This window comes from Aspergillus piperis (assembly GCF_003184755.1).
Source record: "Aspergillus piperis CBS 112811 unplaced genomic scaffold BO85scaffold_3, whole genome shotgun sequence".
Classification (NCBI taxonomy): Eukaryota; Fungi; Ascomycota; class Eurotiomycetes; order Eurotiales; family Aspergillaceae; genus Aspergillus; species Aspergillus piperis.
This window is the reverse complement of record NW_020291593.1, coordinates 559,018-571,874: the sequence shown is the minus strand read 5'-3', so window position 1 is coordinate 571,874 and position 12,857 is coordinate 559,018. Positions and strand designations below refer to the sequence as shown.

Here is a 12,857-nt window from a genome sequence, read left to right as displayed (position 1 = left end):
TATAGATGGGTCTCTGCGAAGAATAATGCGTAAACCGTTTAGATAGTCGACAACGTTTCAATGCCGATATTGCATTGACTTTCGAAACAGTCATGTCATTGTAGCTGGACCGAGATAGAAAATTACGACATGTATGTCATATTACCGAGTAGAAACTCCAGCAAATTGACGAGTAGACAGTCTACCTCTTCTTGTTTGTTCGGGAACCCTGGAAAGTCTATGTATGCATCTTTGATTAGCGTCAGGAATGGAAGGATAATACGGAGTCGGGGATGGTTCTGGCCCTTGTCATTGGTGGGGAGACGCAACAAACCCCCCAGTCTAAGGGACTTTGCCCTCCTGCGACCGGACCAGACTAATTCCGATTAGTCAAATTGATCTTTCTAATTTTTTCCCTGTACGTTAGATTTCTTTTTATTTTATTTTCTTTTGTTTTTATTTTTCTAAATTACCATTTGCTTGGGGGGAGTTTTGATTAATATTGCGAATGGTCACTTCATATCACTTATTCAAGATATAATATATTATAGCCAATTGTTATTTAACTCCGATGCACTACCAATAACGGCTCTATTTATCTGTACTTTCTTTTTTTCCTTTTCTCTCCGCCCATCCAGCTGACGACAGGGACACGTACCAGTCAGGGATCTAGTCGGTTAGAACGATGACCGATGGTAAAAGGGCAGAGAGGGGCCATTCAGAACTGTTATGCAAAAAAGGGTAATTCCAAAATTACAATGACAGGGCGAAGTCAGTGATCCGCGTGGCTACTCGTGGTTCTGGTTCTGCGAGACGGCCGAGCGAGCCTGAGGAACCTTTGGTACGGGGTTCCAGCCTGACTAAGGGCAGGAGGCCACTAGTGCCGAATAAAGGATGTACTTCGGCTTTACTCCTGGTCTGATCTGATCTTCTCGGTTGAAGGCTTGTCTTATTTTTTATTTTTTATTTTTATTTTTATTTTTTCCCTTTTTATTTGTGGCGATGATAATAAGTGTGGAAGATGGGGAAGAAAAACGTGAGGGTGGGAAAGAATTTAACACTGGCGTTAGAGAGGAAGTGCGCATTTGAGAATTGATTATCATCTACAATAGGGATGGGTGAAGACTTACCACTGAGATAACTAACTACTTGAGTTGCAGGTAATATACTCAGAAGTAACAGGAGATACGTAGATGTTATTGGCATAGACCCTGTGGTTCCTTCCGGTTAGGTTAGGGTCTTGCGTTGCTGGTTGAGTATGAAAGTCTCACGCTGGCAGCAATTTTAGTCCTCTTTTATTATTTTTTTTTTCTTTTGGGTGGCCCACGAACGAACCTGATACTCGGCCAGAGAACACAATAATACCATGAATGATGATGCCTATTTTCAGCTCCACTTCGGCGAACTAGCGTCGTGGACTCGCCCTCCCAGTCCACGGTGAACTTACCCACTAGCGAACTAACTCAACTGACTTTCCAGATGGCCAGAGCTTCGGGAGGGACCCTGGACGGGTTTCAAGATGCTTCTTTCTTAGTCCGCCGGGTCTGGCAACGTACGGGCTTGTTCGTCACCTTTGCCTCTCCTGTCGCTTTTTAATATTCCTGCTTTGCCCTTCCCATTCGACTACCTTTTTTCTTTTACTTTTTTTACTCTTCCAATCCCCTCCTTTTTTGACTTCTTAATATCTTCCAGTCAAATCCTATTTGCCATCTAATCCGATTCCTTCCATTCCTTCTCTTCCTTCCTTCTCACCCACATTCCCCCTCCCTCGCTTCTAGCCTCAAAAGCTTGGTCTGTCGTTCGGGTCCCTGCTGTCATACTTGCCCTGCTCTCCTCCGATCCCCGATCTACCCTATCTATTATCTATTTACTTATCTACTACTCTCCTCCCCGATCTTCCACCCCATCCGACTTCTGTCTCTTCTCATCCACCATCCTCTCCCAATCATCACCCAACATATTCTCCAATCGAATTGTTCTTTATCTTCCGACTTTATACTTTTGTGGAAGATTGCTGTCTGAGCTATCGCTTGTGATTCGAGAGCCAAGAATTGAAAAAGAAAAGAAAGGAGAAGAAAAGAAAAAGTGCTTGCTTTTGCTGGTCCCTGCAATCTCACTGGGCCAGTTTGCAATTGTCATCTCATTCGCTTGATACCCATCGTCTGCGGGTCCCACCTCGACGGTCTCTCAGTGGGTTGAAAGTCGGAGTCTCGGATCTTCTCGATCAGATCGACGGGGAAGTTGTTGAATACTATCCTCCACCTTACAGGAAAGTCGGACAGGTGACTCCTAGAGTTTTCTGTCGAGTCCTTGCCCAAATCCCGTCTATCCGGAATCCGCTCTATAGTGTTACACGAAAGTGAACAGGCAAACATTCTCGAAGATCCTTGGTGAGTACTTAATCTTCTCTGGCTTTTTCTTCTTGCTCCTCTTTCTCCCTACCATTTCGCCTGGTCGACGAGGCTGCAGATGCTTGCATTCTCTCGTCTGGTTTCTCATTCCGTCTCGGTGAGGGAAAGGGCAACACAGTGCGGAGTTAGACTAAAACCGAGAGAATAAACTAACAAAATTCCCAGCAGATTAGCATTATATCAGTGTCAAGATGGCGAGCTGCAAAGCAAGTTTTGTGTCAATCTTGAACAATGACGACAACCCGGCCTTCACAGTCCGCTCCGCCCCTGGGCTATCTAGACATCAAGCCACTTCGCCTTATCCTTACCACTACGCACCTCAACAATCGATCCCGGCTCCAGAATTTCGCTATCACCATGCCTATGTGAATTCTCCGTCAGTATCACCTGGCTTGGCACGGCTCCCATTCGACCCCGTGCCCGAACCCGTGCAGCCCACCTCTCCCGGCTCTTCGGACTGCTCCTACGACTACATGAGCAGCACCAGCGTTCGATCTCACTACCACCTTGGCCGCCAGGACACGAACTCTTACCGCACTATCTCCGAAAAGCGCATCAGCGGCAGCTCTGTTACCGAGCCCCCATCGCCCCAGCCTTCTATCGGCAGTACCAAGGAATCTATGGCTGCCAAATCCGGTGTCCGCAAGAACAAGTACCCTTGTCCTTTTGCTGCCAGCCACGGCTGCTCTGCGACATTTACGACATCCGGCCATGCCGCCCGTCACGGGAAGAAGCACACAGGGGAGAAGAGCGTCCACTGCCCCATCTGCAACAAGGCATTTACCCGGAAAGACAACATGAAGCAGCACATCCGCACGCACCGCACCCACTCTGAGGATATGCCCACGGCCATGACGACGGATCGGGATAGCGATGGCAGTAGCAGCTGGTCGACCCGGAGGAGCAACACATCGGTGTATGACCACCAGCGCTCTATCAGCGGAACACAGATGGACGCATCCTCGTACGATAGTGGTTCGAAGCTGAACCCAATCTCCACGAGTCGGGCGTATGAACCGATGTCCTCACGCGTATGACGAGTGAGCCAAGACGTGAACGGAGCATGATCAAAAAGATTACCACGGGATGATGTTTACCTATTACCATTCTCTGGACATCCTTTATTCCTACTCTTCATCTTTTCCCCATGGCAGGACAAGGCGTATCCCATCGGAGCAACGGCGTTATACAGGAACTAAAAAATAAGCGCCCTCGATCGGCGCAAAGAGTGGCTGCTGAGCGGCACTCTTTTGGTGTCACTGTTTTCTTCAATCTGCCGTCTAAAATGTCGACGGCTAGATGCAGCATAGAACGGTCTCCACTAGGATGGGAACCGGACAGCGAAAGCTGTAACCGGCTTCTTGGAAGGAAATCGTTTCTTCTTTTTCCTTTTCGTTTTTTTATTTTCTATATCTGGGTCTGCATTCTGCTTTTTTTGTTGTTTTGTCCCATAATTGGACTGGATTCCCCCCATTGCATTTGAAGTTATCATTATTGCATCTGTCATTTTTGAAGGTTTTGTCAGCGTGTATGTGTGCTTGGTCGGTCTGTGTGATGTGTTTTATTTTTTGTATGCCACGAATACCTTTTGTTACTGATCCTATTATTTGGGAGCGACGGCCGAATTTGGATTTTTGAAATGTACAATAGAGAAGCTAGTATGAGAGTGGGTGGGATGTGATGGATAGGCATTGATACCTGTCCTTGGGTTAATCCCAGATCAATATGATCAAGATGAGACATCTTCACTACTTATATCCATTATTACTTTGTATGTTTTGTGCCCTTTGGTAGAACTGTCCTCTTCATACGAGATGAAATGACAATGCCAAGGATGGAGAGGGCACACTTCCTCATGGACCAGGAAGCGCGTGAAAGTAGTCTTCTAATCTATCATCATCCATAATTCAATCTCCAAAAACACATTCGAGCCATATATTCAATTTGTCAATAAAGATCACTTAGACAGATAGTTGGTCATCTCTTATCGAACTTATGATACTGTAACATTGCCATGAATCGTGTAGGACGGCAAACCCCAGCCAGGCATATATCGAGAACCAACCCGGAGTTGCCATACCATACTCAAGGTCAGCCATTTACTCTTGTGTCATTGTTGGGTTCTGTGCTAGCAAAGAATCATAATACTAATTACTGCCTGCTAAATAGTATCTACAACCAGTGTTGTCCTGTATACACACAAGCGAGTGTAACCAGTTATCCTCGTATAGCATTATGTCATCTACAGTAACTAGCTAGCTGCCTGTAACTACGGTGCTTCAGCTGGATGGCTATAAAGCACCATTAAAAATAGTAGAATAGCTGAGAAAAGACTTGTAAACGGTAGATGAATTGGAGAGTGTGCAAGATTCAATCAATGTAAGAACTCGGCCAGCCTAGACATCTCAAAGCCTCATGGTGAATTATGAGAATTCTCTTATCATGCGGCCACTGACCTTCTGACATATACGATCTAAATGCAAGTACTCACCTTAATTGCTTGAAAGGTGATACCATGGACAGACTCCAACGTCTCCCGCATCGATATCGTATCAATGGCATTGGTATAGTATGTATACGTCGGATGCCCCGGCGTCCTGTTAAGTCTCCGGTACTGCTGATCGAAGAAGTCTCGCAGCAGGATGTATGTTTGTATCCGAATCATCTTATTTAGGAAGTGTAATGGGAGCGGTAACACACGCCTCTCTACTTAATATATGGATATTGATCAAGAGAATATGCGAAAAGCAGGGGCTGTCGATGGTCTATTCGAATAGTAGCATGATTTTGCAGACATTGCTCTAGAGGGTATACTTATTAGCAAGGGGTAATATGTAGTTGGTGAGATACTACGTAGGTAGTAGGTATACAGTGTCTTGATTTCCCATCAAATAGTTATCGTAATTGGAGAGCGCAGTCACAAATATCACATAATGGACTTACTCATAGAATGTATGTATTCTTTTGAATTCGGGATCCGCTTAGTTGGATCACTGTCCATGTTATGGGACCTACATTGAATAAGAATATAGAGAGTTCTGTTGACATTGTTGTTGTGAATTTCTTTTTCCGGGGGAGGTCACTCTAGAAGAAAGCCATTCAAGCATGGATAGTTTGTCGAGGGAGTCGCAGAAGCTAGTAGTGTTAGTAGGGATCATCAGTTCCGCTATATTTATATCAGTCAGTATCAATGGCTCACTAACGATACTGGTCTCTGTTAGGAAGGTCAGGAGTAGGTGTAATAGCCGCTTGAAAACTTGGATAAGATTATTCATGGCTTGATAGTGGTTAGATCTGGTGATCAGGTTGTCGCGGATGACTAGAGCTTTCTCGTAAGTCAATAATCTGATGTTCGTAGTGATAGCTACCGTTGCAGGGCCCGTATCAAAAACAACGTTATCCTCTCGCAATTATATCTATCAGATATGGTAAAATGTTGGCTATGACTGTCCGCTCCCCGAGATGGTACTCCTTGCCAATGCGATCAAAGTATGTATTGCGCATTTAGGATATTATAGTCAATCTAGCGGACTCAGAGCTGCCTGTGTATTGTGCTAAAGGAGCTAACACATGTCTGCTCTTTTCTATGTTGTTTGATTTCTTATCTTCTGGTGCGAGATATCCCTCGGCTTTTTTATGCCGCTTCGAGTGATATAGACTTCGGTGTCCGTCATCCCTGGAGTGGCAGAGTTTCTAACAGCTCTATAATCCGGATCGTCTGTTAGTATAGTGTGACATGTGAATGATATTTATATAGTAGCTACAATAATGTCAGTCACAAAGATGAGGACATGTATAGGGTTGGGGCAACTATAATTGAGTAATGTCCCGGTCAGGTGACGCTAATTGTGTCAGATGATCAGAATTATCAGCCTTGCCATATTCTTGGATCTAGATTTGTTTCTGCGCAATAGGTTGAAACTCAGTCATCTTCTATAGTACCATCATAGATCATTATCTTTCCAGATGGGGATAACTTATGTAAATCATCTTCCTCCGAATCAGTCACCTCGGTATGAATGTGTTGTGTAAGAGGTTTTAGGCCACTTCGTAAGTGAAAGCAATATCAAATATAATTAGGAGTCCGTATACCTAGCTTGTGTTCCAAAAAAGGGAGCCTGGGGATGACCGAACCTTATTTCTGATTTCCACGGTTGAGATTTCCATGGTTTAGAAGTCAGCCATATTATCAGTGTGTGGGGTATAAGCCATGTTCCTGAATGTCACCACCACTGTCAATGATCAGCAGAATTAACACATCAATTATTTCTATACAGTACAGGACTTACTGATACCTATTAAAATAATTCAGATCTAATGTTTCTCCAACTGCATCGGTCCAGTCGGGAAGGGGCTGAGTCATCGCGGGTGGGGAATGATGTCAGTGAGGGAAGGATGCGGTGATGTTTTTTGTCTGGACCCTTGAATTTTTTTCTAGGATGTTGATGTTGATGTTGATGTTATGACAGGATATTGTGCGAGGTACAATATCCATTCACATTAATCTACTCAATCACGAGTATCCATTTTCCACAGATGTCATCATCCGACATAACGAGTTTCAGTGGACGGGTGCCCCGAAACACCAGCGGGACTCTCCTGTCACCAATGAATTGAAGGTGAGGCTGCACAAACAATAGCGAATAGTGAATCCTGTAGCTGTTTCGTACCTGCCTGAAATGGGTGCATCTGCCCCTACGTCACGGGCGCTTGCCCCGCTGTCTCGCTCTTTCCCTCCCCAGTCGCCACTGCCATTTTTACTTCTTCCCTTCCCTTCTTTCTTTCTTTCTTCCCTTTCCATCTCGCACCATCTCTTCTCTTCTTCTTTTTCTTCTTCTCATCCAGCTTTCATCAATTCTTTCCCATAACACCACTTGCCTCATCCATCTAATGACCACCCCCATCTAGATCTCTTCAACTTCTAATCAGTCGCTTTAACCCGGACAACAATGACCCACTACGAAAGCCGTCAGTACGCCCGGCCCCCCGGCGGCTACAATCCTGACTACTACTATGCCGCCCCTCCTCATGGCTCCGCTCGTCACCAAACGGATGTCGTCCGTCGTCGCGATGGCAGCGTTGATTCCTACGATGCCCCTCCGCGCGACTACCCGCCTGGCGATTATGGTTACGAATACGGCTACGGCATCCCCCCTCAGGCCAGACCGTCCCGTGTCTCCACCCTCTCGGAGGGGGTGCGCAGATCCCACTCCATGGGTTATCGTGATTCCCATTACGATGACTCGGACTACCACCGTCGATCCCATCGCCATTCGAGGCGACATGATGACCGACGTATGTATCTCATGTCTCGGACAGTGCTCGGACAGATAGCACGCCAAAGAATACAAAGCTACTGAAAGTAAGTTGTATGCTGACATAGATTTCTAGGTGATCGCCCCAGATACTCCCGCTCTCCATCCGATAGTCGCTCTCCCCCTAGACGACGTCGCAAGTCCATCTCCGAGCAGGCCTTGGGTGCGCTAGGTCTGGGCTCGCTCGCGTCATCTGGATCCCACCATCGCGAACATGATCGTGGCCGCTCGCATACCCGGGATCGTAGGTCTTACTCCTACTCGCCCTCACCCACCCGCGACAGAAGCCGCCACCGACGGGAGAAGAGTGAGCAGCGCATTGCCCAGGCTGTTAGAGCGGCTCTGGCTGCAGGTGCTATAGAGGCCTTCCGTGTTCGCAAAGACCCTGGCGAGTGGACCGGTGAAAAGGGCAAGCGCATCCTTACAGCTGCGATTACGGCTGGCGGTACCGATGGACTTGTGGACCGAGACCCCAAGAAACATTCCAAGCGCCATGTCGTCGAATCCACCCTGGCGGGTCTGGCCGCCAACCATTTCATCAACGGATCAAGATCCCGGTCGAGGTCTCGTGGCCGGGGTCGCTCGCAAAGCCAGGGCGGACTCAAGAATCTGGTTGCCACAGGGGCCTTGGCCGCAGCCGGCAAGGAGGCCTATGATCGTTTCCGTTCCAAGTCTCGCCCTCGGAGTCGAAGCCGAGGCCGCGGCCGGTCCAGCTCTCGGGATAGCTACGACGACCGTCGCCCCCGCAAACGGAGCAAGAGCGTGACCGACTATATTAACCAGGGAATGGAAGCTCTAGGCCTAGGACAAAAGGACAGCCGTGACAGGAGAGCTCATGGCGGCCGCTCGTCTCGTCGCGATGTCTATTCGGACGACGAGCTCTCGAGTGAGGACGAGCCACGGCGCCATCGCAGCCCACGGCGCTCCAGGCACTCTAGAGATGTGAGTCGACCTTTATCCACCGTCAGCACCTCGACACGACCGTCCACGCACACCACATCCAAAGGAATCGGCGAAGCTGGTCATGGTCGTGTCAACAACCCCCATGGAGACGGTCAATCCGAGGAGTCTGATTCTGACCTGGGAAGCAGTACCGATGAAGAACACCAACGGAAAAAACTTACCCGGAAAACCCTAGTGAAATCCGGTCTGGCCGCGGTGGCCACCATCCACGCCGCACATAGTCTGCACGAAAGTATGGAAAAACACAAAAAACGAGCGGAGCTAGTTCGCGAGGGTGAGCTCTCCCCAGAGGAAGCCCGTCGTCTTCGGATCAAGGGTCAGCTCGGCGATGTAGCCAGCGTCGGCCTGGCCGCCCTGGGGATTAAGGGTGCAATCGGAGAATGGAAACATGTGGAGGAAGCCCGCCGCGAACGACATGAATTTGCCAAAAACTGCGACAAACGACGAGAGCGCCGACACCGCCGTGTTCAGAGCCAAGGGCCGACGACGACTCGACAGCCGCGGACCATATACCCTGACGAGATTGAGGAGCATCATCCATCGGAGTACGGGTCAGCAACCGATATTCGATCTCGGTCTGTAGGACGATCGTCCAGAACGCCCGTCGCACAATATGCTTAGATTGAAATGAAAAAGAAAGAAAGAAAAATTCAGCGATATCCAGGTGCAGACATGTGCTATGATAATGATTGATGATTGATGACTTGTGCTTTTATGCAATCTATTTCTTTGTTATTCTTATGCAGATTGATAACGCTTATTGGATGTTTCGATGTCTGTCAGTTTAATTACTGATGTTGTATACGTACACGGCCTGTTGTCTTCATATGCTTGTTGCCTTTTGTTGATCATCCACTTATTTCTCTATCGGTATGATTGTTATTTCCGATACTTTATGGTAGCTTACAGATAGTATTGCAACACAGTTTCAAATTTTCATGGCTTGTTAGGCATACAGGGTTTACTTGAGAAGCGAACAGTAAAATGAACGGCATAATCCATTCGGGGCATGCGGACATGCAGGCATGCACATAAAACTCTCAACGGGGGTCCTATAGACCATCCCCTTTGCGCAGCAACAGACAAGATATTTACAAGACACACACACACACGTACACAAGACATGGGTTAAAAGACAAGTCAAGACAGCACAACACCGGGTATGATATCTCAAAAAGAAAACAACATGCAGACACACCTGCTGAATAGATGGGGGCAGGAATCGTCAACAGAACAATCAGGAATTTGGATCATTGATCAATCAAGCAAGCAAGCAAGCAAGCGCAGAACCAAAACGAGCCAGTAGTACTACTACATGCAAGATGACGATGGCAGGCGAGTAAGGAGAAGAATGTGTCCTAGCACGAACAAAAACAGACGGACAGGCACAGCAAGGGAAGAGAGAGAACAGAACGCTCGATTCTTTTGCCAGCAGGATGGAAGCAAAACTGATGCAACAAATACGTTGATGAGCAGAGCGGTCAAGCAGGGGTGCAGGCACCCATTAGACAGGAGAAAACCTGGCAGAGAACATGTGGAAACGATGGAGGTAAGGAAACGGTCAAGCGCAGCTAGCTGTACATCCCAACGAGGTGGAGGGAACGAAACTTTTACAGAATGCATCTTCTGAGGAGAACCATGGAGGAGCCAGGCTAATGCAATGAAGGAATCAGGTCAGAGCCGTGGGTGATGGCGCAAGGATCAATGAGGGTAAATGAGGGTGAAAGGGTCTAGAGGCGACGTTGCGGGGAGAACGATAGTCATGTGTGTCGGTCTAGAAGATGCTAGGGAGCGCTCATCGATCGGCATTCAAGTTCAGCCAACTCATGTCTGAGTTGACGTTGGTAGGATGGCGTGGCGGCATCGGTTCCACTTCTTCGGGTATCAGAACGCTTGAACCGCGTGTGTTGGTGCGAGACGGGTCGAGTGTTCGGTAGTCACTTTCGGATGGCACTGCTATTGAAGGCACATGTGTGCTGGGGTTGTAGAAGCTTCTGCTGTAGGTACTGCTGGGAGGCCGGTCCGCCCAGCTGCGCTGTTGCCAGGGCCCGTCACCATCCAGCTCAGCGCTCATCGACGAGGCGCTAGAAATACGAGCTGACTGACTCTCTTGGATTGCCACAGGACGACCCTCGGAGGAGATGATAGACGAGGCATGCTCTGTTGTGGGGCTACCACTTATTACCTGTCCTAGAGGTTTTGGCTCATCCAAGAATCCAAAATCCAGGGGTGTGAGTGTCTTCATTTGCCATGCAGCGCCTTTCGGCTGCGGCTTGGCAGTTGACGGTGGGGGCTGGAGAGATTGTGATTGCATTCCAACCAAGCTTGTTGCACTGTTGTCCTGGAAGTAGCGACTCCACCCTTCGTTGGTCCTCCGGTCACCTGGTCGACCCCCCGAGGTAGAGCTCTGGGCCTCAATCTCTTTGTCAAAGGCAGCACTCGAGTACACACTGGGTGACGAGGGTTCTCCGGTGGAATGAATGGTCGTCAGAGGACTCGACTTCAGCGGAGTCGAATTCTGTGCAAGAGTAGGGCGGGCACCAGCCGGCCTTGGGGTCTTCTCATCACCCACCTTGCCCGAGAAGATTGCAAGCGAGTCTACCGAGGAAGCGGCAAGCGGTACTGGGCTCTTGGCCATGGGGTACGCTGACTGGGCCAATGGCTCCACACCCTGGTCCTGGAAGCTGAGGCGATCTTTGTCACTTTCGCCTCGAGCTTTCTTCAAGTTCTGCTTCTTGCGCTTGATCAGGAGGAGAATGATCACCAGGATGGCCGCGACACCCAGGATCGCCCCCAGGGTGGCGCCGACTATGGTTCCGACATCGTTGCTGGATGAGCCGCCGCCGGCACTGGATGCGCTGGATGTCGACGTTGCTGTGGATGTAGATGCCGCCGTTGTGGTTGACCCGAGAATCTGCTGCCGGCTCTCGTTACCGTAGAATAATTTCGTCGCGTTCACCCAGCTGTTGGAGGTTTGGTTGAAGATGGCCAAGGAGTCCGTACCACTGCCACTAGAGATCACTACTAGGCCATCCTCCCCTTGAGCTAGGGAGTAGTTCTGCCGTGTTGTGGACTGTGCTAGGCTACTATCATATGTCGGGTAACTGCTGAGGGTAATTTCTCTCTTCCGTTTGCGTGACGAGAATGAGCTGATGGCGGTAGCAGGGTTCTGCTCCTTCCCGGACGAATTCACCAACACCACGCTCGAGACCGTGTTGGGCGCCACGTCCATGTCGAATGCCTCCAACACCTTGCTTCCGTCGGATCCTTCGAGAATCGCGCACTGCACGCCACTGGGCAGCGATTGGGACAGAGTCACGTTGGATCCATACCAGCCCGCACTCGGGTTGAATAGGTGCACTTTCTTCGGGGTTGTGGTACCGCCGACCAACGCTGCCTCGCGATCATTCCATGGCAACAGAACAGGGTTGACGGCCGGTGACGCTTCCGTCGCATTGTGGGCCGCAATGGAGTATGGCGATACGGTGCTTAAAACGTATGTGTCAGAAGATGCAACCGTTTCGTCGGTCTGGTGGCCCCCATAGACCAAAATGGAGGAAGAGTTCGACAGGTAGACGGCCTTGTGGTGAGTACGGTTCCCCATGACCGATTGCGGGGGTTGAATGGTGGTCCACGTCGTGTCTTTAAACGAGTATCGCTGCAAGCCCGGCTGACTTGAGGAGCCGGATCCGCCAATGACATAGAGAGATTGCTTGGTCTCATCGCCGTCTGTGCCACCTATCACACACGCTGCGTCTGAGACGGCCTCACCCATGGTCAATGAGGTCCAATTTCCATTGCGCTCGAGGGGTATCGACATGAAGCCATTGGCGGAGTAGGTGTAGAGAGTGTTGTTGTATACAGCGGAGCAGTGACCCTCCAGATCCACAAGAGGTTTCGGAACAAGCATGTCGAATGTGCGGGAGAAGGGCGAAAAGTAAAAAGTTCTTCGAATGTACCAGCCGAAGACGATCAGGAAACAACCAGCCGTCCGAGGGGTTCAGCACGCAGGCGTCAGGACGGAGAAAGGATGAAGAATGACTGCCGGAGCACTATCGCATGATCGACACGGTAGAGGGTCGTGTTCTCAGGTGCAGAGAGCAACCGAGGGGGAGGCGATGATCGCGGATCGGAGCTGTGATTGGGAAACGTATGATTCGAAAGCGAGCGAGAGAGGGCGATATCTGAA

At 49.1% G+C, this 12,857-nt stretch overlaps 3 protein-coding genes across 3 annotated transcripts; 2 read left to right on the top strand and 1 right to left on the bottom strand.

Annotated features, from left to right (window-relative positions):
- The first annotated feature begins 2,257 nt into the window (after nt 1-2,257).
- Nucleotides 2,258-3,476, top strand: BO85DRAFT_182496 (C2H2-type zinc finger protein). Its single transcript, XM_025654357.1, has 2 exons — nt 2,258-2,369; nt 2,556-3,476. The coding sequence occupies exon 2, from the start codon at nt 2,582-2,584 to the stop codon at nt 3,425-3,427; it is 846 nt and encodes a 281-aa protein (XP_025518879.1). The 5' UTR covers nt 2,258-2,369; nt 2,556-2,581; the 3' UTR covers nt 3,428-3,476.
- Nucleotides 3,477-7,189: 3,713 nt separating this feature from the next.
- Nucleotides 7,190-9,623, top strand: BO85DRAFT_446101 (uncharacterized protein). The gene is made up of 2 exons (XM_025659427.1): nt 7,190-7,685; nt 7,782-9,623. Exons 1-2 carry the CDS (start codon nt 7,340-7,342, stop codon nt 9,287-9,289), a joined length of 1,854 nt encoding a protein of 617 aa, XP_025518878.1. The 5' UTR covers nt 7,190-7,339; the 3' UTR covers nt 9,290-9,623.
- A 754-nt stretch (nt 9,624-10,377) lies between these two features.
- Nucleotides 10,378-12,808, bottom strand: BO85DRAFT_182460 (uncharacterized protein). Its single transcript, XM_025654356.1, has one exon. The coding sequence runs from the start codon at nt 12,576-12,578 to the stop codon at nt 10,464-10,466; it is 2,115 nt and encodes a 704-aa protein (XP_025518877.1). The 5' UTR covers nt 12,579-12,808; the 3' UTR covers nt 10,378-10,463.
- Between the last annotated feature and the right edge of the window lie 49 nt (nt 12,809-12,857).

Bases quoted from the DNA above. Each gene is read 5' to 3' on its own strand.
- BO85DRAFT_182496 (XM_025654357.1), top strand. From the start codon at position 2,582: ATGGCGAGCTGCAAAGCAAGTTTTGTGTCAATCTTGAACAATGACGAC.
- BO85DRAFT_446101 (XM_025659427.1), top strand. From the start codon at position 7,340: ATGACCCACTACGAAAGCCGTCAGTACGCCCGGCCCCCCGGCGGCTAC. The intron at 7,686-7,781 runs GTATGTATCTCA...ATAGATTTCTAG, and splicing joins GAGGCGACATGATGACCGAC to GTGATCGCCCCAGATACTCC.
- BO85DRAFT_182460 (XM_025654356.1), bottom strand. From the start codon at position 12,578: ATGCTTGTTCCGAAACCTCTTGTGGATCTGGAGGGTCACTGCTCCGCT.